This window comes from Antedon mediterranea, chromosome 10 (assembly GCF_964355755.1).
Source record: "Antedon mediterranea chromosome 10, ecAntMedi1.1, whole genome shotgun sequence".
In the NCBI taxonomy this organism is placed as follows: domain Eukaryota; kingdom Metazoa; phylum Echinodermata; class Crinoidea; order Comatulida; family Antedonidae; genus Antedon; species Antedon mediterranea.
This window is the reverse complement of record NC_092679.1, coordinates 16,613,595-16,641,590: the sequence shown is the minus strand read 5'-3', so window position 1 is coordinate 16,641,590 and position 27,996 is coordinate 16,613,595. Positions and strand designations below refer to the sequence as shown.

General features: G+C 33.8%; 1 protein-coding gene across 1 annotated transcript; it reads right to left on the bottom strand.

The window, feature by feature from the left end:
* LOC140059756 (uncharacterized) lies at positions 1–26,392 on the bottom strand. The gene is made up of 15 exons (XM_072105637.1): positions 26,002–26,392; positions 24,524–24,720; positions 22,196–22,359; positions 15,968–16,156; positions 15,456–15,643; positions 13,652–13,758; positions 12,363–12,510; positions 11,714–11,844; positions 9,169–9,252; positions 8,352–8,488; positions 8,015–8,098; positions 6,984–7,126; positions 5,363–6,318; positions 4,325–4,449; positions 1–3,536 (listed from the first exon to the last, which is right to left on the bottom strand). Exons 1-15 carry the CDS (start codon positions 26,079–26,081, stop codon positions 3,324–3,326), a joined length of 2,946 nt encoding a protein of 981 aa, XP_071961738.1. The 5' UTR covers positions 26,082–26,392; the 3' UTR covers positions 1–3,323.
* Between the last annotated feature and the right edge of the window lie 1,604 nt (positions 26,393–27,996).

Genomic DNA, 27,996 nt, shown 5'->3' with positions numbered 1-27,996 from the left:
TTTCATATGTCCACATTAAAAAAAAAATATACTTTTTAAAATTTTAGATGAAAGATTTGATTAGAGAAAGACTTTCTTTCTGAAAAAAACTTGACCGCCCCAAGATAACCCATTCATTCATCAGTGGAAAATTACTTCCAATTATTGTCATTTGCATATAAAATATAAATAGAAATTATGTTTTCTCAGACTCAAATTAATCATATTTTACGTTATGTACATAACAAACAAGGAAAGTTGGTAGTCAGAAGGGTAAAGATCTTCCAAAATGGAAGGTCAATATCATAGTTTTTAATTTGTTATCCTTAAAACTTTCACAATATTGTCACTTTAACACTCCAGCATAAAAATTGTTCATGCGCCTCTGTGTTATCAAATATGAATATGATTTGAAAACATAACCTATTAAATAGAACAGAATACTTACAGTACCTTACAACAACAAAAACAATATTTGTAGGATTGTGAATCAACTTAAACATATATATTTTTTAACTATTTATTAGTTATTTTTACCTTACTATTTTCACTTAAGTGAAACAATATAACCAAAGTTAGCTCTCTAGTAATAGACCTACACCAAATTCTTAACAAATTATGCATTACTGCATTGAAGCTGGATACACATAGAAAATTTCAAATATGAAATATAATAAGCAATAATGATATGATTTGCAATTGTGTGACTATCACATAACTTCATATCTAAGAGACACCATAGTACTAGATATAGGTTCACTATAACATCTCACATACACAGGTAGTAATAGATATTAGTTCATTATAACATGCTATCTCTATGATGGTACCAAGATTGTAGCCAGGATTGTTGTAAGAGGGGTGACAGACAGAGGCAGATCCAAGATTTTTTTAATGACGGAAATAACATATAACATAACAATAACATGATATCAATATTTAAAATCAGATATCAAAAAGATTTAAGGCGACCAGACCCACAGGGTCAAATATTAACAAAGAATTGGCTCAAACTGTTAGTTTACTGATTTCTGAGAAATTGGAAGATGAACAAATTAATGATACAATTGATAAATAACCACCACCAGCCATCCTAGAAAACTTGGTAGTACCAAAGGTTAACCCTATAATATGGGATAATATTTCAGCTGCATCAAAGTCATCGGACTTGAAAATACAACGTAAAGAGAAGCATGGTGGGGCTAGTTCGGCCATGGTGAACCAACAAGAAAATGAACCTTCCTCAACAAAGGAAGCTATAATAGCATTGATGGCATACACCAACTTTGAACTAAGTCTAATCAGACGTGAGAATTTAAAACCTGAATTAGATGAAAAATACAAGCAGGCGCTGTGTAAGTCATCCATACCGGTCTCCACATTGCTATTTGGAGATGATTTGGCAAAAAGAGTCAATGACATAAAAGAGAAAATCTCAATTCAGCGGAAGAGTCGTTAACAGAGGTAGAGGCACTTGGCGGTTTAACCCTTATGAAGGAGCTAGAGGCATTGGATACTCTAGGGTTTTTTTTTACGACAACCTCTCAGGAGCGGACAAGCCACAAGAAACCGTTCACAAAGTCCAAAGCTCCTTTGTCAACACAAGAAAAGAAATAACTAACGAGGTAAGTATATACTTAAATCCCAATCAGTTTATTGGGGGACAGATAAGAAACTATGATTCAGAGTGGAATAAATACACTTCTGATCAGATTGTGCTTAATATTATCAAGGGATACCAGTTAGAATCTCTACCAACTACCATTACTTCATGAAATGGAGACTAAACTTCATACTTAAGGTAAGTACTCGTTTAATCTTTCTATCAATAGTTAAAATCAGATATCAAAAAGTAGTAGTTGCTGTCCAAAAGGGGAGAATGGGCGTCTAGTGCTACCCCACTGGATCAGCCATGGGTGGAGGGCCTACTACTACTGATGAGCTAGGCTAGGATTATTATTTCTAACACCTCCTTTGAAAAAGGGCTAGTTGGAAAGGTGCATTTGACCCTCCAAACCCTCCTGGCTATGGGCTTGAAATAGATTGTGATAAACACAAATCAGCTACAAATTAAAATGTATTAGTTCTATATTGTAAATATATCAATTTATGTATAACATATTTGAAAAATATAGATTTTCTTTTTCATAAACTAAAAGCATTTATTAACTATTTATTACCTCCCTCTTATTTCAGATAAGTGTCACTCTAAAATAGTATATATTTTTTTTTCCTGTTTTACTTTAATAAAACTTTCAAATGATATACATGATTTGAACCAAAGTCAATGGTTTTGGAAGGCCAGCACCCCACCACCATCATATGCAAATGTTATACTAAAACGTCATATACAGAAGATACTAAAAATATACTAACTAAATCTCACAGAGACATTGCAATTTCTAAAAATCTGTTTTGGAGGCGAGCATATTCTTAAAAAATCCTGCCTCAAGCAAATCAACTCCTTAATTTTTTCTATCACATAAAAATAATAAACACTTATGAATATAGCAATCATATTTACACTTTTAATTATATGAAATAAAATCATAAACATTATTTGATTGTCGAATAAGCAAACAGTGAAATACTGTATCACACAATAAAAAATGTGCACAAAGTCAAACACCAATAAATCTAGTTAATAACTAATTATTATTTTAAAGTATGTAATATTACCACGGAGCTATAAAACGCCATGTTATTATTTATATTCATTAGTTTCTCCGTTATACAAGATTTTTCATAAAATATAGCTTACGAATACAGAGACTTACTACACTTACTTAATTACCTAAATGCTTGTTTTGTTTTTAGTGAGATTTAGTGAGTGCTGTGTTACCTGTATATACAGTACATCATTCAGTGATTTCTCATACATGAACTGTGTTAGTAAGCAAGATTATTCATGAAAAAAGAATGTTCTTGAAAATTCAAGCAAAAAGCAAACTTAACTTTGCATCACATAATGAAATACTAAACTTTTGATTATGAATATAGCAATTATCATTACACTTATTTAGTATCTATAACCTACTCAATTATTTCCACAACTTCTCCACTTATAACGTAACTTTATGAAGTAAAAACATTTTATTCAGACTTAGCATCTTAAATGCATGGTTGACTTAATACTTTATACAAAGTTAGACTAAACAAATATTGTTAGGAGTGTTAATTCAATTAACCCTTAATTAAACCACTGACATACTTTGATTAAAAGAATACGTTGGTAAACAACTATCAATAACTGGAAAAGTGCTTGGTGCATAAAGCTGCTAGATACGCATAAATGTACGCAACAATTTAAGTAGCTTGATCGAACATGTACTAATGATGATATATTAATTGTCCCCTTTTGATTGGTCAAGAGCTTTGAGAAGTTCATCCCCTTGGAGCAGACAGGAGGAGGTGATAGGTGCGTTTACCTCGGCATCGTATTGGTTGATCAGCGGTATGGAGTCAAGCTGAGAAGACGAGCTGATGAGGCTCGCAATCGACATTGTGCTGAACAATGATGGAGGTGGTGAACGTGGAGTGTTCTTTGATGATTCATTCTATCATATCAGAAGTAAAAAATAAATTGTTTATTACTGTCAAAATAAATAAATCATAATGAAAACACTGATAGTATTTTAGCACATCTCTAAAGCTCTGTCTACACTACCAAACTAGTCTGTGATGTGCCCAATGCTCACATCACATTTTTTTTATCACATAAAGTTTGATAGTGTAGACAGCGCTCAATACCCTTCACATCGCCTACCAAAACTCACACCAGAATGCACACCATATTGGTATTGACACCCGAGTTGATATTATTTCATGAACAAAATCAACCTAAACCAATTGTTGTGGCAGAGCCCAAAAATTCAGAAATTCAATCAAATCTAATGCTGGCCTTTTTTTTTATTTGGTTATTATTTATTAAATGTATTAAATTTGCATGCATGAGTAATTTTTGGAGCCCTTTTATTTATTTATTTTAGATTTTGGAGCAGTATTAGTGTTTTCAGTCACATGCAACGTGACTCTACAGCTCACTATGTCGGTTGGTTGGTCGGGCGGTCGGTAAACACTAACTTGAGATTGCGATGGCCTTGTTTTAGCAGAGACTACAAATTTATTTAAGTCATGTTAATACAAAATTAGCTTAAAAAGTGAAGAAAAAAAAGAGAGTAACATTTTCCTCACAACCGGTTGGTTGGTCGGGTGGTTGGTAAACACTAACTTGAGATTGCGATGGCCTTGTTTTAGCAGAGACTACAAACTTATTTATGTCATGTTAATACAAAATTAGCTTAAAAAGTGAAAAAAAAAAGAGAGTAACATTTTCCTCACATACCGCTTTCATGGCTACTTGTTGTAACAGCTTTGAATGAGTAAGATTGCTACCGACTGTGCTGTACTCTGATTGGTTACGAATATCTGCCCATGCGTTCAAGTCTACTGTACTCACAGTTTGTTTATCTAAAAAAATAAACAGAAACATTTATTATTATTTGTAAGTGTGTTTGGCACAGTGTGTTGGACGTTGCATTACTGATTGTGAATCCAACTCTCGCTGCATTGCTTGTATCCTTTAAGATACTTTACTTACATTTGCCTCTCTCCACCCAAGTATATAAAATGGGTAACCGGAATAAATCAAGACACAACTTTACTATGCTTTACATATGTGAAAAAAAAATAAAGCTTAGAAGCATTCTGCAATAAGCGCTTTATAAGAACGAATATTATTATTATTATCATTATTATTATTTAAAGATGTATTGTCCCTTTGACTAATTCCAAAAAAAATTTTTTTTTTAATTTTGAAAAAAAGTGGGTCATTTTGAAGTATCATAATAGTTATTAACTTTCACAAAAAATTAGTGGAAAAAAAAAATAATTTAACCAAAATACAGTTTTTTTGTTCAAAAAATAACTTTGACTTCCAGTCAAAGTTTTCAATCAAAACATATCTCATAATGCAACGCACTTATTTGGCTACTCTGTATGTAAAACTTCCTTGCGATCTGTGTGAAAACACCTTCTCAACCGTGACAAGTTGTAAACAATCCTAATTAGCATCATGCATAATGCATACTCATGGTTTGCAATCTTTATTTACTTTCGCTTGCGACGATTTCCCAGATGAAATGTAATCTAATTAATTTACCTGTTAATTACGTAAAATTGTTGTTTTTGGCTCGAATTTTCGACTTAAAGTGAATAACTTTAATATTACTTTGATATGGCCAATTTAAATTTAGAATATTTTTTTTTCCATTTTTTGTGTTTCAAGGGACAAACTTAATTAATTAATTAATTTTTAACCGACTTCTTCTCAAACATAGGGTAACCATTATAATACAATTTGAATACAAAACACAATACTCACCAATAGGACAATTCCTTTTATTTGGTTCCCGTTCTTTTTTCACCAATGTCTCTTTATTTTTAGCTGCTTTTGCGAACAATTTAGCTTGTATTGGGTTAGCATCAATGCTAATTTTGCGCTTCAGTATTCTTAAGTCTGATTGTGGTAGGTTCGCGCTTGCTTTCCGATCCGGGCAAGGTCTTTTTTCCGATTGATAGTTCAACAGAAAATAAGGAAACGACAGCATCATTCCGGATGTTGATGTAGAGAGTACCGACGGAGGAACGATCTGTGACCCTTGTTGTGAGATGATTGGAGACCCTTGTTGCGAGATAATTGGTGACATGATCGGCACTGGTGAAACCTGCCCTGTTGAGATCTGAGAAATTAGTGGTGAGCCTTCTGATGGCAGTTGTCTTAAGACCGGTGACATTTGTGGTGATGTCAAAGATGATTGTGGCTTTGATGTTTTCAGCAACATGTGTGGTGGTGTGGTCTGAAATATTTTTGATGGCATCTGTGGTGATTGTGAGGAGACCTGTGATAACGTATGTGATGGTGATATCTGTGATAACATCAACAATGGCTGGGGTGAGATTTGTGATTCCATCTGTGGTGTTGGCGATAGTATCTGCAATTCTTGCATAGTCATTTGTCTGGGTGCTGTTTGTGATGCCTGTATTCCATTGTATCCTGGTAGTTCCTGCAATATATCTGGAGGAATATTTCTTTGATCACTTATGTTCTGTTGGATCCCAAGACAGTTATCTGGTGAGAACATCTGGTTGGTGGCAATATCAGGAGTTGGAATTGGTCTTGAAAAGTCATCGTTCTTTGTACTTGCAGGACCAACCGACATGTTTGGCATGCTCCGACTTAAACCAGTCATTTTACTCAAAGAAGTATTCAAACGGTCAATATATGGCGTATCAGGCATGATATTAGCTCTCTCACAAACAGTGTCTTCAACAGACCCCCTGCAATAAAATAACAAATAATTTTCACTTGATAAATAACTGTATATCTAAAACATGAATGCCCTAAAGGTACAAAAAGGTGGAAGAAATTATGTTAAATTAATGTAAACTAAAAAGGCAGGTTAATAATAAATCTTTATTTTGTAACAGAAAAAGATGGGTTACTTGTTAAATGAAGGTACTGATATAAATTAGGCAGGTAGTTACAGAGAAGAGATGGGGAAGAAGAACTGTTGACTGTGTCTCAGAATTTTGGTGGTGGATAAGCTACTGCACATGACAATGAGGCCTGGGTATGAATATGGAGTAAATTAGGGGGTTGAATTATACTTGGATTGCATTTCAAATCATGTGTCTAAGCTTAGCATAAATTATACTCAAGCAAGGATTATAGCACAGTTACACATGTATGCATGTTATCCACCGAGTTACAACTACACTACTAGTGGTGATAATGTCATTGAATTATTTTGTTTGCAATTATAGGGGTGGGAGAAATGGCAGACTTATATTACGTCATACTGTACGAAGAGAAAACAGATAACAGGCTTACAAATGTTCCAACATACTTCATCCAAGTCCGTATTTGGGCTCTTTGGCTGGGTATTATTTTGTGTTTGGAAAAAAATTAAAAAATAAATAAATTGTGGGAATGGGAGACTTACGTCATAGGAAGAGAAAATGGATTAACCTCCTTCCAACTGTTCCAACATACTCCATCCAAGTCTGTCAACATGTCGGTGGTAAACTGACATTCTTCATCTAGAATTAGAGGCGCATTCATGCCAAGCTCATCCATGTTTGAATCCTATTACAAATCAGATACAGGGTTTCAATTTTCTAATGACAATCCCTAGGTCTAGGTATATGCCTGCCAATTCCTCTTGGCAAGAGTAAGCATTACTATTGAGCCAAGTGTCTGCTTGGAGTATGTATTGTATTTTTGTATGGTATTTGGACTCTTTGGCTGGGTAAAATAAAAAACACCCTCCGGTTACAGTTTACCTCATCCACTTTCACCCAACTTAACTTATAGCTGTGTTTCCACATACTAAATTTAACTCTTTTTATGCAACGCTTAAGCTGCCATGTCACTTATAGCTGTGTTTCCACATACTAAATTTAACTCTTTTTATGCAACGCTTAAGCTGCCATGTCACTATAGCTGTGTTTACACATACTAAATTTAACACTTTTTATGCAACGCTATAGCTACCATGTCACTTACAGCTGTGTTTACACATACTTAATTTAACTCTTTTTATGCAATGCTATAGCTACCATACGACCAGGTTAAGTGCTTGAGTGAACAGTTAAAACTATCTTATACATCTGAGTCGATACCGTGTTATAACTCAGTAGTACTTCAAGAGGTACAATCTATGTAATTTTACCCCTAATAGTTTTCAGTATGTAACATTATATGAACCATGGGTGCCGCTTGAGTGGAGGATATCGGGGCTATAGAAATGTTCATTTATTATTATTAGAAATGGCATGGGTATATAAGGGTTTTTTGGGTTAAAATGCGCTAGACCGCTCTGTTAAATCTCAATTTAGCTAAAACAGAAAAATTATCTATAAAGGAAAATGTATGTCTCCTTCCAGGAAGTGCATGAAAAAAAAACGTTTGTGGTTGCGATACATAGAATACTGCAATAATGATTAATTAGCTTAAATAAATCCGGTGGCTCACCTCAATTGATATGTATTGTTCTGTTGACACAATCTGGTCTTTCTTAGGAAGGATATCAGTTTGGTCCTGGTCAATGTTTACTTCCTGTTATACAAGGAAAACATAAAATGTAATATAAGAAACCTTTGTAATTAAAGCTCTGTACCCATATATGGACATGATGATGTCATATCACTACTATATTTGGGCATATCATAATCATATTTGGCCATATCACTACCATATTTGGGCATAAAACACTTTTTATGTCAAACTAGTTTGATAGTGTAGACAGAGCTTAATCACTTCACTTGGTATTGTCATTGTCACTGTAGTTATGTGAAGAATATTATGTTACCTGTGGTGACATCTGTTTGTCTTCACTCTCAAAATCCATAGGAGCAAATGGATTGAAGTCCATAAAGTTATCACCAAGACCATCCATCATATCGGAGTAGTTTACAGATCCTTCTCTGCTTAAACACGTCTCACCATCTATAAACGAAAGTTAAGTAATGATTGTATTATTATGTTATGTTAGCTACGGTGATAATTACCAGATTCTCAGTGCTGTATCTCCACATACAACAATATTTGCTTAATGACCAAAGGAAAACTCCAAAATACAGCATACCATCTGTATCAATAATCTTAATATTCCATTAAGAAGCGAGTAAGTGGCTGAATGGAACTGTAACTGTATAGCCATAACATCAACAAGGGTTCGAGGCTCACTCGCTCCATGGTTCGAGGCTCACTCGCTCCATGGTTCAAGGCTCACTCGCTCCATGGTTCAAGGCTCACTCGCTCCATGGTTCAAGGCTCACTCGCTCCATGGTTCAAGGCTCACTCGCTCCATGGTTCAAGGCTCACTCGCTCCATGGTTCAAGGCTCACTCGCTCCATGGTTCTGGTGGTAGAACGATTCTTCTCGGATAAGGACTAAACAGTATACACATCTAGCTCACGTACACTTTAAAAACCTAGTACATCTTTTGAGACGAGTAGTGTTTACCCTGGTGTACTAGTTCACTCACAAAGCCACTGTCACACACAGCCCCTTCAGTATAAATAAATAATAATACAAATGTGACTTGACTGTTTTAGAGGTTTTACCACCATCTCTCACTAATTTACATCTTAGTGGGAAGTTGAAATTTTAAAAAAATCACAAACCTTTCATCGCTGAACTGAAAAGTGGCACAAATTCTTCCCCAGGTGTGGGCGCCAGTGAATCTAGTTCATTAGGATCCAACTCAACTGTAGTAAGAAAACAAAAATTGTTATCAACATTTTTTTTATATACACTAGGACTTACATTTTACATACAGTGTGGTACAGGTGAAAAAGCCATACATAAAACATGTCGTTTTAATGAGTGTAAACACACAGAAAACCACACAGCATCAAGGGTAAGTAAAAAGCATGCATGAAACCTCATAGCACCTGTTCAGACACAAGAATGTTTTTTTTACAATAACATTCGATTCACATTGGTTTCTTTTTTAGTTTGAATGCAACACTAGGAGTGGTCACTCGTACTAAATTCTAATCTGTTAACCGCAAATCCAGATTCCTCATGTTAAACAAAGTTGTTTTCTATTAATAACTTAAATGCAAACTTGACAAGCAATAGTTCAGCCACTCAGACAGTATTATATTAAGATGGGTTATACACACCTGGGTTCTGATTTATCAAATTGCTTAGAATAATCTTAACATTGCATGCTTTAAGTCAATGATTTTGAATATAACCCAAGATAATAATTATTTTTATGTATTTTTTTTCTGAAATCTACGACAAAATCTATTTCATGAGATAAAAAGAGAGGTTTCATAATAAAGCCTCGCTTTTTAACTTAAGTCATTTCTTAACTATCTTATCTCAAGTATTATGTTAGTCTATGGTTCTGAAAGAAAAGAAAAGTATATTGAGTTTAGAAAGGTTGCGCTTAATTATTTATTTATTAACTATTTAGTCCTCAGTGTTTAGGGGCTGAACTTAGTTTTGACTATTTTTTAGCCCTTCCATTGATATACAGTCAACTCTCCCAATACCGGACACCCTTGGGCAGGCATATATTTTCCGGTTTTTCGAAAGTCCGGTTTCCTGAAAACATATTTTTAAAGTCATCACGTTGTCACTGAAAATGCTTTGAATCATCGGTCCGAATGCTGCCCGGTACTGTCTCCTAGCGTAGGGAAGGCCTAGGCTATGATTGTGTCAATCTAGTTTTACTTAAATAAACTGATAGGCCTAGGCCTACTTTATTAATATTAAGCTAGGGCCTAATTCAATTTACCTTTTTTAAAAGTTACATTATTTACTGTACCAATAAAACATGTTACAATAGTAAATTATTGTTTCTCAATGTGTTTTTAACGGCAAAAAGGCCTACGTACGTACGGTGAACATAATTTCGGTCTGTTTATTGTTTTTCGTGAGCTAGCTAGCAGCAGCAGCAGCATGGGTGAAGGGCTTTGAGTGATGCGCATGTGCAGAGGTGTCATAATCAAATAAAAACGCCCACACCTAGACCACATGTTTTTTAAGCTCCTTTATTTTGACGTAATTTGATAGCAATGATGAAAATTGATTAGGTAAACGAGCCAAGCAATAATGACACAATAATTAATTGGTAACATTTCAAAGTTTATTAACACTAGTTAAGTCAAGTTCATTCTGTTTACGTTTTGCCATAATGATTTCCAAATTTATAATGATGCACATTTTTAGTGAAACATTCCTTTTTAAAGTCCTATTGCAATTGTGAATTTAACAATAATTTAAACAAAACAAAGACACAAAGTGGAATGTAAATTGAACTTTATTAAAAAACAATTCATATGCTAAAAAACAGGGAGTTGTTAACAACTCCCTGTTAAAAACAATAGACATTAAGACGTAGCGCTTCGATGTGAAAAAGCCCACCGCAGTTCGATACGCAACAATTGCCGCCTCGTGGGTTAACAATGAACTGACCTGTCAATCACAGTGTAGTGCTCCATGGCAACATTATTTGATCGTACCGCGAAACGTCGCGCACTTCATGCATGGTGAGGGTATGGTTAAAAGCTTTTGTACATTGTGAATGTATTGAATCCGAGTCAGCGACGACGATGTTACGTTGTTTTCGTAAATATTTGGAGTTTTTTAACTGTCAGTCCGGTTTTCAGACGCTAATTTTCGTGTTTTGTACTTCATAATTTGTCCGGATTAAATTACAGTACATTTAGAATAGGGACAAATTGGGCCCTCCAAAAAAGTCCGGTTTTTCGTGAATTCCGGTTTTGGGAGAGTCCGGTATTGGGAGAGTTGACTGTATTATATTTTAATTTATGTTTACAATGTTTTTGACTTATTTTGGGGTAAAAAAGGGTAAAGGTGAGTCCCGTATTCATTTAACGTAGGGGAATAAGCTGTTAGGAGCTCATTGTACTAAGCCTCGGCATTATGTGGTACGGTGGCCAGTTCCTTTCCACGCCGCCTTTTTTCTCCCTAGTATTTTCAACCAGGTACTCATATACAGTTGAGTGGACTGGGAGTTGTCGGGAATAGAACCCGAGTCTATCTGTATGACAGTCAAGTGTCCTAACCACTCGGCTATCCAACTCCTTTTGGGGTAAATAAGGGAAAAGAAAGAAATTGCCAGCCCATCTGCAAACTCTACAAACAATTATGAAAGAAGATATGACACATGCTAATAATATTAGTACGTACTCGTCTTGTTCTGGTGTGGACTCCAGTACAAAAAGGGACTTTCATTAGTTTGTTTGCTTGCTGTTGGTTTTGTCTTTGAATTTTCAACTTCTTGTTGTAATGACACAATCTCCTCCTCTTTTTCTACATCACTGAAAAAATATTAATTTGTATGGTTATCATTTGTTAAGATTATTTGTTAAATGATAAAAAAAAAAGAAAAACTGATAATGCCTTTTTACACTTAAGCACTGTCTACACTATCAAACTGTATGTGACAAAAAATGTGATGCGCCCATATGGACACGATGATGTCATATCACTACAACGTTTGGGCATATCACTATCATATTTGAGCACATCACACTTTTTGTCACATAAAGTTTGATAGTGTAGACAAGGCTTTAGACTTGCATTGTCCTGCCTTTTACACTGTCAACCATTTTATTTCTATACAACTGCTGACGTTTCACCAATTTCATATAGGTCAAGTTTTATATCATACCAAAAATGGAAAAACAAGTTTTCTAATCAGCTTATTGTAAGCATTGCTTTTAAAGGATTTGCATTGTAATACTTTATGATGTGTACAAAAGGATGTTGAACAATGACAAATTCTCATCATTTTCACACAGTTATTGAACCCCCGAGGTTTTAAAAAATTTTATACCTTATCATATAATGGATACACACAATGCACTGCGGTTTGCACGACTTGTTATGGTATATGATTGTTGCTTCTGTGCTCATCCATGCATAGCCACCAACTTTAGCCAGAAACCGATATCGACCAATCACAGATTGTCCTTTGGCATATACTGTAAACAAAACCGCAGGTGTTAGTGAAAATGTTTATAAAGGAGGTCTTGATCCGCACTTTGGTATGTTTAATATAATATGCTTTAGGGGGGTTAATTCTCTTTGTTATCACGAAAAAATCCAGGTAACAATTAATAGCAATAAATAAAACAGGTTTAATAGTAGCGGCAGATGGTTACATACTAGCGTTCCAAAATAATTCATTCATCACCTTCAAATTTAAATGATGAGGTGATAGAATTACCCCATGTCTGTTTGAAAGTATCAAAAACATTAGACGGAAACGAAATCGGACTGCATAGTTTCCAAATCGTCTTATTCACACACTTCTCATTCAAAAACTTTCAATTTTATGAAACAGTCCTCAATGATGTCATTTATTTTTTACTTATGGCTTTGTGAAAAAAAAAACTCAGAGGTAAAGATTTTTTAAAGATGCATTGTCCCCCAAAAAAATGAAAATGAAGATTAATTAAATCAGACTTTGAATAGGTTATTTTGTAGTTTTAATAAAGTTAATCACTTCTGTCAAAAAAAACATTAAAAAAATAATGTTTTCTCATATAAAATGACAAAATAAATGGTAAATTCAACAAAAAAGCCCATTGGCTGGCAGCCAGTTTGACTATTTTTTGCTTCAAATTACAGTTTTTTCACATAAATAAATTTTTTGTTTAAAGTGGATAACTATTATGTGACATTTAAATGGCATATTCAACAAATTATTTTTTCTGGGAGACATTAAATCTTTAATGTAAATTAATAAGTAATGTAACACAATGAGTATTTACATTGAAATAAACTAATTATATTTGAATGCTTCATATTGATAATAATAATAAAGTTTTCTTCAGAATTTTTCTTTTATAAACTTTCTCATCTGAACTTCCTTTAGACCAAGGGGTACCATGTATGTAAATGGGGAGGTCAACAGCACCATTTCATTTCATTTATTTCACTTTACTAATAACTTATATAAAGTGGAGGAGCATAAATAAAAGCATAGCTTGTAGTGAATAGGCTCCTCAAAACAAAAATATAAATAATATTAAAAAACAATACAATAGAAAGCAGTTTTACGAGTTCTGCTGTGATCGGCCATACAATAGTGAAGAAGACTTTGAAGAATGGCGTACTTACAATTCTTTAAATTCTTCTCTACAACTTGGTTATCACCTGCATGGATGAATTTGTAAAAGGAATGACCTTCCACTTGTGATACATTGTATCCTAACAGCTCCTCAATTCTGAAATTAACAATAATACTATTTATTTCAGCAAATACAATAACACAATAAGAGATGGACAAAAACGCAAAACAACAAGGCATCTTTTAAATACAGAAAATCAATCAAATTAAAAGCCATAAAAGTTAAGAGGCGCCTGATGAAAAGATAAATACTAATTGATGTTTACACCATATAGCATGATTATGAAAATAAGTATTTTATATACAACTCTGCCAATACAAAAAACTCTTGGGTTTGTCTAATATGTCTGGTTTTCTGCAAAGTCTGGCATTCCGAATGCATTTTTATTGGTACAAAACACCTTTTGGACCTCTGTATTTGGAAGAGTTTCTGTTTTTCAGTTTTCAATATTGGTCGAGTAGACTATAGAAAACAGTCTACACATTTGAAAGTCCAAGAAATACATTGTGATCAGGCTTTTGTGGCGTAAAGATACGTTATTAAAAGCTGAACATCTTTAATTATTGTTCCGTGGCTATAGGCCAAGGGCCCTCCCAACTTTTCGCGAGAGTGTAAATTTACATTAATTGTTCTCTAAATATGCCACTACATACATTCTGCAGAAAGAAGTCAAACATTGTCCACATTGAAATTTCATATACTGTAACTGTTAGACAATGCAGTATATATCACACATAATTACATCTCTCATGGGGACAATTTGTTGAACACATAAGGGTGTTCAATAGGTCTTTAAATCAATCCTACATGCCTGATACACATTAATTATAGGGCCTTAAATTTTTCACTGATCAAGCAGAGTTATTATGTCAAAGTCTAACAAACTGCTATAGATTTAGCTGAAGTAGGCCAATTCATCACCTGTCACTGCAGTAAAGTTTTTTCACTAGGGACTAACATTTAACAGAATGCTTATGAGTCACATGAACAGCTCATGGCATGACTGAACCAAGGTTGAGTACGTCACAACCAGAGTTTCTTTTATTCCATTGAACTGCCAATTCTTAATCGCTGTTGAATATTGGACACATAAAATAAACAGAATACAAAAAAAGATGCCCATAGCAACGTGTTCATTATCAAATCTCAAGACGTATGAAACTATTTCAGTTTAAAGCCGTGTCACCAGATTCCCAGTGCTCTATCTCCACATAAATCTATTTCCGAGATATCACACACAGGAATATTTGGTAATACAGCATCACATGTGAAACACATGTGATGTTGTATTGCCAAATAATTCTATGATACTTCGGAAATAGATACAGTACCGAGAATCGGCTAGCCATGTTCAGACGACAGAAACAGCAACAAGTTCACCCTAGCATAGTTTCATTTCAAGATGGTAGACAAAAAGACAGAAAATTAACAGACCATGAGACGGCTGTACAATGAGGACAGAATACAGGTTACTAACAGTTTGTAAAATTACTCCTCTTCTTCTAATAATATCAAACATTTATAAAGCGCTCTTTACCGAATCTCACAGCATAACATGAAAAGAATAACTATTGAAATAGGTGAGTTTTCAGGAGAGATTTGAATTGAAAAGGGGATGGATTGTAATGGATGGAACGAGGAAGTTGGTTCCAGATCTCTGGTGCCTGAGCAAAGAAGCCCATAGGCATGGATATTAGGTTGGATCAAAGTGCTGTTAACAAAAGAGGATCCTTTTTTTCTACCATATTCCTGAAGAAAAAAAATTTGTTAATACCTCTTTAGTCAAAACTTACCTTTCATCACAATCTGTGAATGTCATGTCAAGGTTGTGTCTGGAAACAAATGTTTTACTGTCCAGCGGATGTTCAATGTTGGATGGGTGTGGAATAGGACATGCCACGACAACAAGATATAACGTTTTTGCAGATGTTGACAAATTGATGGTCTCAATCCACTCTTTGTGAGCAGTGCACTGGAGAGCCTAAATAAGTAAAAGCATCATATTATCCTGTACTTCAATAGTTTTGATTTTCAAGTAATGGCCGTTTTATATAGCACCTAATAGTAAATCAATGTTGGAATTGGCACTTATTCGAAGGGCACACTGTATATTTGTAATAACCGTAAGTGGGTCCAAGGAGGCCCAGCAAAACTTTTGAAATTTACAAAGAAAAAGATAAGACAGAGTAGGCTCTGTTCAGCACTTTATTTTTACCATGTTTAGGCCAATACCCAACTCACACCCTTTCCCTTTATTTCAAATTCCTGGTTCCGCCACTGTTAAGCGATCACTTCATACACTTACTTTGTAGACTGCCGACTTCAGATTAACTGTTTTGCCTTTGTCGGTCAGAGTGCATTTCAGACGAAGGAGGAAGCTGTGATGATCTCTTGAAGCCGATGTTGATCCTTGCTTATCGGCTAATTGTTCACGAATCTCATCATGATCACATGGATGTGTGTACTCATAAATACTTTGGCCCATCAATTCAACCTGATCAAATTGAAATACACAACATTTATTAAGTTTGAAATATACAGTTATAGCTTTATCATGTACCAGACCCGGTTTCCTCATATCCAGAGATGGCTGGTTGTTAGCTTAGAGAAAAAAAAGTTAAATTTACATATGCTTCTTTAATAATCAACTACAGTAGAATCTCTCCTTTGGGACAAGGAAATCTTTCCCTTACGAAAGCTATTGTCACCCACTAATTATTCAGGAGACACCCTATTTATAATGGGAAGAACTTTTCCTGTACCAATATATATATTTTAAAACTATATGGTCAACCCCTATTCAGTGGGTAGCCCTATTAAGGACACACACTGGTCCGAATGTGTACACTTAATAGGGAGCTTTACTGTATAAATATATGCTTTTTTTATTTAGTGAACATCCCTATGGGACACACTGGTCCAAAGATGTTCTCTTAATAGGGACTTTACTGTAAAATTATGTGCTTTTTATGACTGTACATGACAGTACATAGGGCATTTCACTTCCCACAAATTCCTAACAACTACCTCCTCAACCCATATCTTTCCTAATACCAACAACGAAGACTATAAGGAAACATGTGAACAATAGTAATATTCAGGATTTAGAACTGTGTCAAGAACGATGACACCTTTCCAAGATATACAGCCAAAGCTTAATTTGCCAAGTTTTTTTATCCTAGTGTGAATACAAGATATAAACTGGCCTAGATACTGTAAAAAACCTGCTAATGGACAATATGGTAGGAATCTGAGATATCCAAATTATATTTGGCTTATGACGATCAAGTGTGAAATTCTTCTTCTACTCAATATAAATCGTATTGTAATCTTCACCTTTTTATTAAATACCTCATAGTCTAGTCCTATGTCTACCCACCTCTGTGAGGTTTTTATGTTTAGTATCTTTCCACCTACACACATCACTCAATTCAACATCCACCCTAATCTATTTGTAGCTACAGATCATGATCCGCACACATTGAATATTGAGTCTATTCAAATACTAAAGTTTTCTTTGATAGAAATCAACAAATGTCTCATCTAGATAGCACACACCCAAGTGCATCCTCCTTGCATTATTTGATTGGTTGATTTTGTATCACCTGTCTGTATTTACTGTAGATCCATATTATTACATTATACATTGTCTACACTATCAAACTTTATGTGACAAAAAAAATGTGATATGCCCATATATGGACATAAGGGTGTTTCACTACCATATTTGGGAATATATCACTACCATATTTAGGCACATTGCACCTAGTTTGATAGTGTAGACAGGCCTTTAGAGTATGCCTTGCTCGAACAGGTCTAAAGTACTCCATGATGAAATTCCGAGCGCCATATTTCTATGATCCTATCATTCAACATTCAAATCAAAATAGAATTGATTTAATTTTAGAACAGTACTGTAGTTAGGTACAGAACCGTACGTCGTGTGTTGGCACCGTTATAAAACAAGTATGAATGTTTTATATTATATTATAGAATTAAGAGAGAATATTTTCTGTTTAAAAGTCATTCATTCATCATTTGTATAGTATAATGGTAGTCTGTTGTTTATCTTTGGTATGTGCAAAACCATTTTAATTTTCAAGTTATAACTCAAATTTTGTTTATTTCATGTAAAGATATAAATCATTCAAATTTGAAATAAACCGGACACATTATCTGAAAATAACAAGGTCTGTTTTATTATAGAACCTCAGCCTGACTGGATAATCTTGAAACAGACAATCATTCAATAATCTTGACTCTGTAGTTTGTGTATCTTTATTTCTAATTTTATAAAATCCATGGTAAAGATAGATAACTACAGTAGTACCAAGAAAGCAAAGCTTGTAGTAGATATGGACCAGTTAAACTATTAACTATAGTAATGTTCTATAATCATCTAAAAAATGTCATTTGAGGCTTACGCCCGTATTCTTAAACCGGACTTTAGTCGTAGTTCGAGCTAAAACTAAAAAAATGACGTCATTTTAATTCATAAACCGAACTTCAACTAAATCACCGACTAAATCAGGCCAACCTCGACTAAATCGAGACGGATTTTGATTGATTTTTTTAGTCCTGGAGGGGGTAGACTAAATGGTCGACTAAATGGTTTTTAAACGATGTTTATAAAAAACGTAACAGTCATTGAGTTGTTATATTGGCCAGATATTGAAGAATGAAATATCTATATTTATATTAGCTTAATTAAATATACATTGGTATAAATTATAATAATGAAAATCATCTTTATTTACAACTGTATACAAATTACATTATTTTCTTCGCGCAATTCCGACTTGAGCTACGTCACGCCATAGCGACAATGGGAGATGCGGCAATTCACCACGCGATGGAATGTTTAGGGGGCCTAGCGCTTTCTTGTCACGCTATGAAGTGCGTGGTTCGTGGCGATCATACTTTGTTGGGGGCCTAGAAAATATAAAAGTTATCGTACCGCCATGGTTCCTAAATGTATTTTTAAGATTTTATTTGTTGTTAATCAAATATACTTCACTGTTACATTAATACTGATATTGTTCTAATAATTAACGATTAAAATTATTTTTTATGTATATAGTCCTGATGCGTAAAAAGTGTTGTAAGAAATGGAAAGTGATATCAATGCGCAAAATTTCGTCTGCTCCTCAAATACTCTCTTGTCATTGGCCAATGTATAGCCTTTGTTACCCAGACGTGTGCAACTCGACTAAAAGCTCGACTTCATTAAGTCGAACTGCAAACTTCGACTACTTCGTTTTTGAATCGAATTTGAAGTAATAGCTCGAACTACGACTTTTCCAAGTCGAACTTCGAACTACGACTAAAGTCCGGTTTAAGAATACGGGCGTTAGACTTGTGAGTTACCGTACTGTAAGCCTTGTCTACACTATCAAATCTTTGTGCCCATATATGGACATGATGATGTCATACCATATTTTGGCACATCTAATTTTTTTGGCCAATAAAGTTTGATAGTGTAGACAGAGCTTTATAATCCTAGCACTGTACAGGTAGATCAGGATTGAACCTTGTGGACCTAAAGCCCGGCGCACACTAGAGCTTCCGGCTGAGCCAACTGCCACGAGTAGCACTTGCCTCACAGTGTGCGCCGGGGATTTCGTGAGGAATCGGCCACGCATGCCGCTGAGGAAAATATCTATCGTGTTTAATATTTATTGCCACGCGTGCCATTTTCCTCAAGTGTGCGCCGAACGTGAGCTTCCTGCTCACTAAAAAATTCCACTGCGCATGACATGTTCTGATTTATTATGATATTTCAGCGCGTGCTGTATAGCGTAGTTAAAGTAATTATCCAATCAGAAAATCGCGTACTGAAGGCGTTTAGTGTGCGTCCGATAGAACGCGAACATAGTTTGCGGCAAATTTTTAGTGAGCCAAGTGTTACTCGTGCCAGTTGGCTCAGCCGAAAGCTCTAGTGTGCGCCGGGCTTTAGGATTTGGAAGGCAAACATGTAATAACCACCAAGCTACAGGTACTACTCAACTTGATCTCCTTTCACACTTTCTGTTTTTCATTTTGAACTGAATACCTTTATATACTGTAACATTAATATTGTTATCATTGTTATCATATCAATGTAATAAATCAAACAAATAATCCAATGGGAATTTGAACCAGCAACAAATTTGTTTAAACCAATTGTTGTATTGACAATTAATATGGAACATAAAATAATTGATTACCATAAGTTATTGTTATATTATAATAACAACAAGGATATTTTGTGATTTGTAATAAGCGTGGAATAATTATTTTTCTAGAACATGCCCGCACAATGTCTATTCACTTGTTAGTGGATTAAGACATCACTAGTTCTACTTGCAGTGGTTTTTTTTTATAAGAATCTCATGCGGTGAGTCATTATTATAGTGCCAAGATTTTAAGTTGTATGATTGGAAAGCAAGATACTTGGATAATGCCCTAGTTACAGATAACAGTTCACAGAAAGGCCATACATTAAAGATAAGTTACATTGTCAGTCCATTAATGTTAGGACATATTTAGTATAATATAGTCTGGTATTGTAAAGTTCACCAGACATACTGTACAACTATTATTATTAAGGCCTGGTTCACACTAGCAAGTAGACTATAATCCATAACGGGTTACATTGTCAGTCCATAACACTTTGACTGCCAAACAAATCTGGAAACACAACGCTTGACTACCAAACAAATCTGGAAACACAACGCTTGACTGCCAAACACGAAGATCTTTGTGTTTCGCGTTTTTTTACGAAATCCGGTAGATAGGTTAATTATTGGTATATACTATAAATATGGACACTATATTCGCTCTTGACCGTTAATATTTTACTTTTTGAAAGTAACTAATCTGGTTACGAACGATTGTCAAAATGGTACCTGTCGAAATAACATACACCGAGCATCACAGTAGCGCGTACAGCAATGGTTTGGCGCATTGTGTATCGGTCGCGCGCTAGCTATGCCGCCGAAGCATTACAAAGGTTTTTGTGGATTGGCATGTTTGTTTGTTATCTGAATAAAAAATAATGGAGTCATTTTCAATATATATTTATTTATATATTATTATTGTACGTATACCCTAATTGTTTTGGTTTTTCACTTTTCACGCAACAAACTTGTTTATAAATGGTATGAATATTATCATCAGTTTACTAGCTAGGCTAGTAGGACTAGGCCTAGTCGTAAAACGGTTCCGGACCAACTTTAGGCCTAGTTAAACAGGCCTGGTGTCTTTACTATGTGGATTTTGGCGAAACATTGATGTAAGATTTATGATTTATAAATGTAATACATTTTTCAAGAGTGATAACTTGTTTTTATAGGCCTATCGGTGCCGTGTAAGTAACTTTTTTGTTGTTTGTTGATCTCACCGGGCGATATTTTCATATTGTAATGTCTTGCACAAAATCGCGAATATCTCGACTTTCTTCCGCGAAACTATGAAAAACTCAAAAAGTGGGTTACTTTCATTTTACTATTACGAATGACATATTGCGATTTGAAAATCGTTCTTGGTACCATTGTAAAGCTAAAATCTTTATGATTATTTTAGTCTAAATTACATGTAAATTAGATCACATACATAGTTTCAATCAGCTTTAATAAAAACATCGAATTGGGCTAAAAACGCTGGCGGTGGCAGTTTCTAACTGGAAAAACATCTGGCAGTCAAAGTGTTAAGACATATAGTATAATATAGTCTGGTATTGTAAAGTTCACCAGACATACTGTACAACTAAATTATTATTAAGGACTGGTTCACACTAGCAGACTATATACTGTAATCCAGAATGGGTTACTGTACATTGTCATCCTTTAATGTTGAAAATATACTGTAGTGTAATATAGTCTGGTAAAGTTCACCACACATACAACTAAATTTGTATTAAGGCCTGGTTCACATAAGCCAACTACTGTATACAATTCACGGGAGCTAACTTTAAAGCTTGGTTCCCACTAGGAACAACAACGTTAAAATGAGTTAGCGATTTGACCAGTTTCTTTAATAGCCAATCAACTCAATTTATTTGTCAAACCAGGGTTTCGCAGATCTAGTAATATTCGCTTGGCTTTGTTTTTACGTGGAAAAATTCCATAACTAAATATTAGGAAACTTCTGCAAATTAATGATATACTCTAAAAAAAAGAAACTTAAAAGTACTACCGTACCCATAGTTGCAATGACAAGGGGAAATAATTGGAAGTAGAAAATAGAGCTATTGATTTACAATTCTAAATTACCATACCGTTAGAATAATGTTGTTAAGAATATTTTGATCAGGTACATTGTTTAAAATTTACGAGGGTTTCAATACCATGAAATGAGTTGGGCTACCCGATACAAAATGCAAGAAAAATGATGGCAACCCACAGAGATCAACTTGCCGATTTCGCTGAAATTAGTTACCATGATGGCATACCAAGCTATAATCGACCCAGAACATTTTTTGACACAATAATAAATGATATTTAATTTAATTTAAATTTAATAAATGGTTTAAGTTAATAAAAATATATATTACCTGCGTCAACCCAAGATACTGGCACACATTTTCAGACAGGTAAACAATATCACCTTCTTGTGACAGGACATAAAGAAAGCCATCCAGTGACTTGATATATAAATCATCCATTAATGTGTCTAGCACAGCCTTTGAATCATTCTCCTTGTTTCTCATACACATTTCTAATATTTAGATAAACATATTTGCAATACATCATTAAAATATTGAGTATATTTTATTACCTCCTCCACTAAGGACGTTGACATATAATTTATCAAGGGACTGGTTTCTGCTGCAAAAAAAAGGACTGCGAATAAATTTACACACTTAATTACTTGGCAGCAAAAACAGGACAGACGTCAATAACCAGTAAAAAGGTAGTCCGAAAATAACGGTTAAATGGATTGTAATTGAATCGGAAATTTGTAATTGTTTCTTTTAATAAATTGGGGATAATTTGTTCAAAAAGTTATTTAAAATTGGTTATTTGCTCAAATGATAGTAAAGGAGAAAATGTATAAAATTGCAAATTTACAGTTTTATGCCATACCAGTGCCATTAAGCAAATTCTAACCAATATCTGACTTGCTTTATTTATAATATATAATATTCAATATACTGTATGGTACAGTATGATTCATCAAGTAAAGATAGAGAGTATTGGGTCATAGGTCAACTACCTACTTTTTAACTGTCTATAAAGTTCTTTCCACCCATTCACAACGTTTTGACAAAAATGCACACATGCTTTGGAACTGGGAGGTCTATAATAATGATGATATTTTTTTTTTTATGGTAGATTTCTTATCTTTGAGAAAATGACTGACATGACTGTTGTTGCAACCCAAAAAAAAATTTAAAATGAAAGTTAAAGATATTTTGGCAGTGTTTTACACAATTACTTCAAAGCTCTGCAGATAAGTCAAATAAAATTATTATTACTGTAGAATAGAGCATTCACAAGAATAGAAAGAAATAAAAATTCCTTTTTTGGAAATACATTTGACATGCAGTTTATAGTAAAATTACTGTATACTGATGATACTTGATAAATAAGAATATTGCATCAAAACATTGATTTTAGGATTTTTCAGAAAAGTGACAAAGAGTGTGATATTCCTCGGCCCAAATAAGGTAGTGATATACGGTACTTAAATATGGTAAGGATATGACGTCATCATTTCATGAAATTTGTTGTTACATAAAGTTTGATAGTGTAGACAGAGCTTTTAGTCTACCGTACTGTAGGTACAGTAAATAATATTTTTATATCCAGTACTACTGTAAATAATATTTTTGAATGTCGGATATGGTGGTCATTTTGCAAAGTCCGTGCCCTAATCTATTGACTCTCAATAGTATTAATGACTATTAGTATCAGTATACCACTGGCAGATATTTTCCTTCAACCATACAGGTAGGTTGTAATTGTGTCATACAGTAAGATGCAATTGGCAAATATGCTCACTGTACATTATCTCATATCCTTCAGTTTTTTTATAACAATCCAATTCAAAGAAAGAATAATAATTCACTATGAAAAATTGCCCAAACCCTTAGGATAATTGATGTACTGTATGTCATCACACTAGTTTATATGAGTATGAGAGATTGCCAAACTTAAAGATATACTGTTCCCCTGAAAACCTTTGTTGAAATTGTTTTTGTTCTACTGTATATACTGTACAGCATTTTGAAGTTCACTTACATCTAAAATTGGATCAAAAACAAAATTATTTACCTGAAAAACTGTAAATAGACTGGAATTCAATTGATTTTTTGGTTGAATTTACCATTTATTTTATTTTTATCTTTTTTAGTAAAAACGCTAATTTTCAGCTTTCTACAAAAGTGATTAACTAATATTAAAACTGCAAATGGCCTATTTAATGTCTTTTTTTAAAGTAATCTGTTGGGAGACAATACATCTTTTTAATACAGTATTTGCCTATGTAGAGTTTTCTTATAATGGTCATATTACAAAAATAAATTTGTCCTACAAACAGTATTTTGTTTAAAATCAAAACGAACAACAGCAAAACAAATTCACCATACAAGGATAGACATTTAAAGTAGTGTAACCATGAGAAAAACAAAAACAGAATATTAAAATAAAAGCAAAAAAAACCAAAGTAGGGCAATAACATTTTGAATCCATTAAATAACTTACTGTAGTAATCTATAGAATTAACAGAATTTCTACTTGTTGTTAAAACTCTGACAAAAAGATATGATGTGCCCATATACTGTAGACATGATTATGTATTATCACTACCATATTTGGGCACATGACACTTTTTTTGTCAAACTAATTTGATAGTGTTGTAGACATTACATTGTACTTACCCCCAATGGTATCTGGAATAAGCTGTCTTGTTCTTATATAACTGATACATAGTCTCATGATTCCAGCTTTGTCGAGGTGTTGGCAAACGTTTGACGGCAGGGGAAGTTGGCGAGCAAGCTCGTAATATATTTCTGTTTCTTTACCTCGTCGACACCGGGCTGCATTTCTAGATTTTTCTTTCCGTTTTTCTGAATTTCTAAATTAGGATAAAATTGGTTCAAAATGGATTAAATATGTGTTCATATCACAGAGCAATATTGTACTGTAAGCATAGCCAGGTGAATCTAACTAATAAACTTGTTAATTGTTTGACCAACTACAGTATACGATTGCAGGGAGAGGTGCGTCATGGATGCATCATTTACAAATAATTACTGATGGAGGAGTAAAAAAAAATAAAAATAAAGGTACAGTACATCACATCAATTAACAATGGTGTGTCAATGTCCCTTTACCATCCACCATACTTTATCACGAAACAAAATTGTCAAAATGCATGCTTATCAAAATCGTTGCATCATGGTCACCTCTACTGTAGTAAGTCACTTATTTGATGCAGGGGTTGCATTATGGTAAGGTACAGTATGACACACATTGGACAAATGAAGCACCTCTCAGGCCTGTCCAATTACACGGGAAAATAATGCATTGAAATTCTTTGAATGAGGTTAAATAAACACTCTTTTTTATATAATAAACAAGTAATATCATATTTTATTGAATTTTACAATGTTGATATAGAAGATCTGTTACTTAAAACCAGTGATTTTATATAATTATTTTTACGAAAAATGACGAGTTCATACAATTGTCGCCTGAGAGCGCGATTTGTTTACATCGTTCGTGGCTAAAAACGATCATTTTCGGCGATGTTTTAAACCCTATATTTCGAAAACTACAAGTCATATTTTCATAATTCTTTCTTTATTATAATATTGATACAAAATACTAACAGGCAATGTATAATTTGTTTCAAGAAAAATATTAACTTTTAATTTTACATCGTTATCCCTATTTAGTATTGAGATTTTTACTCTCTACACATGTGAATTTTTATTTTTCCCATTTGACTATCTCATGCTTTCAGCTCATCACCTTCCATAATCTTGCCAGTTCAACACCCATTTACATAATTAATATTTATACAATGATATTAATAATTGTATAAATACCTGTTGTAGCCCTTTTAGGCTAGATAGTAGTAGCTAGTAGAATAAAAATCATCTTCAGTTTACTCAACTTACTTTACAGTATCTAGCGCTATACTAACTAAAAAGACCAACATGTTCATTTATGACAATCAATATTTATTACACATCATCATTTATATCGACATAGGCCTAGGCCTAGCTAGCCTACCCTATTAGTATTATTTATTTAATTAATAATAATTTTAATATCATATTTATTAACCAAATTTATAGTTGTGTACAAATTATTACTAGCCTAATGTATTCTAGTAAAACAATGTGCTTACCGTCTCTTTGGTTTTGCAGGAGGTTGCATTGTATTTATATTCCGGGATAGTTCATTACATAGTGTGTTAGTGCTAGCCATTCTTCCTGATCTATCTCAAAAATTACTTGGCGGGCGAAGGCGAAGGTTCGCCGCCTGTCTGAGTTTTCAAGAAGTGACGAGAACAAACGTGGTGCGCCTTGAACACAGGGGCGAATTATCTTCTTATAAACACTTCACAAGTAACAATAATAACACTATATGTACCTACAGTCTTAGAACACTGCTAAGGAATGTAGAAGAAAAAGTTCCAATCAATCACAGCATAAAAACAGATGTAATCGGTTGCCTAAAGTTCGATTTCTATTGTTAACGTTTACTGGTGGCGTAGAAGTATAATATGGCTGCTCTCTGATGCGTGTTGTGATTAAAAAAAGTCAGTCGATCCCGAAAACGAGGCAGTCGATGACGTAATTTAACCAAAAATGTTATGTCAAACGATTTTTTCCATAATTACCTACCCTTCTATACTGTAGTGGAAATTTCAATTTTATTAAATTATTCAAATCAATGTATTGCAATATATATCTTTTGAGTCAAATGGGTACTATTTAACCATAACCAAGGCTACATCTGTATGTTAATTGTGATTATGAATATTAAAGTGATGATGATGATATTTTCAATCTAAATGTATGGTAATTCAAACGGCTGTTGGTTAACAACTCTGGCATCTGACTTACAAATGAATACAAATCATGCTTGTTTTACTCATTAAAAAAAAACAAACTATGTTACTAGGCACTGTGTATTACATATTATTCACATTCTTTGGCAAATACACCATTTATGAATATATAATGAGACAGATGTATAAATACAATTGATATAGAATAGCATACTATAGCACTGAAAACTAAGGTAATCGGGGGGATAGCAATAAACACCGTAGCAAAACTATGGCACTAAAATATTATAAAGTGCTGTACACAACATACTAGAGAAAAGTAAACTATAGATTTAATAATACACACGGTTTCAATCTTTTTTGACTGAATGAGCTTTCATAAAAGCAATCTATTACACTTAAATTCAATCCATTAAGACTGAATCTATAATTTAAATCATTAAAATTCAACTAATTCAATTTATTATACTACATTTTCAACATACTAGATTAAAACAACATTGTATTATTATTTAGTTCATAAGAGTTCTCCAATGCATCGACACAGATTACTTTTTGAAAACTAGGGGCAGGGGAAACCCACCAATGAATTCGCGAGGAGCCAAACAAAGTTTAAAAGGACATAAATAATTTTGTTCATGTATGGGGCTGTGGCTGCCGAAAATATTTGGATTGGGAGAGGTAGATCTTTAAAAAAACATGTTTGGGGGAATTCCCTTATTCAAGGATTTGCACCAGTGATCTAAAGGCCAAACAATCAAATATGTATACCTACAGACATACTCGTCTCCACATATCTAGAAATTTCTAGTGGTTGATAGGTGTGGAAGCAGTAATACTGTAGATTAAACAAAACCTCACTTCCTGAAAATAGGAAATCTTCTTAGAAACCTTTACAATTCTTTCATACCATCTAAAATACATTCCGAGAACTTTATAATTTGAGTCGGACCAGTAAACAGTAAAACCACCTTCAGGACTCAACAAAGTGTTCTCTTAAAACTTAAATTTCCCCATGTTCATTTCACAAGAACGTGTCCCCTTAATAGGAGTGTCCCCTGAATAGGTTATAGTGTTATAACATAATATATTTCCCCTTGTTCATTTCACAGGAAAGTGTTCCCTTAATAGGAGTGTCTCAAAGAAGGGGTTCTACTGCAAAGTTTTTTGACTATTACAACATGTATATTCTGTACAATATAATCTTAAATAAATAAAAACAATGACAGAGGAGAAAATAGCAGAAAATAACATACACTCGTCATCTGCATATAAAGAGAAATGTCAGTAGCATTAAAAGATATATTATATACTATATAAAATCAGAAA

Coding starts and splice junctions, on each gene's coding strand:
- LOC140059756 (XM_072105637.1), bottom strand. CDS start 26,081: ATGGCTAGCACTAACACACTATGTAATGAACTATCCCGGAATATAAAT. Junction 13,759..15,455: donor TTCACAGATTGTGATGAAAG/GTAAGTTTTGAC, acceptor TGTTAATTTCAG/AATTGAGGAGCTGTTAGGAT. Junction 7,127..8,014: donor AACAATACATATCAATTGAG/GTGAGCCACCGG, acceptor GATTTGTAATAG/GATTCAAACATGGATGAGCT.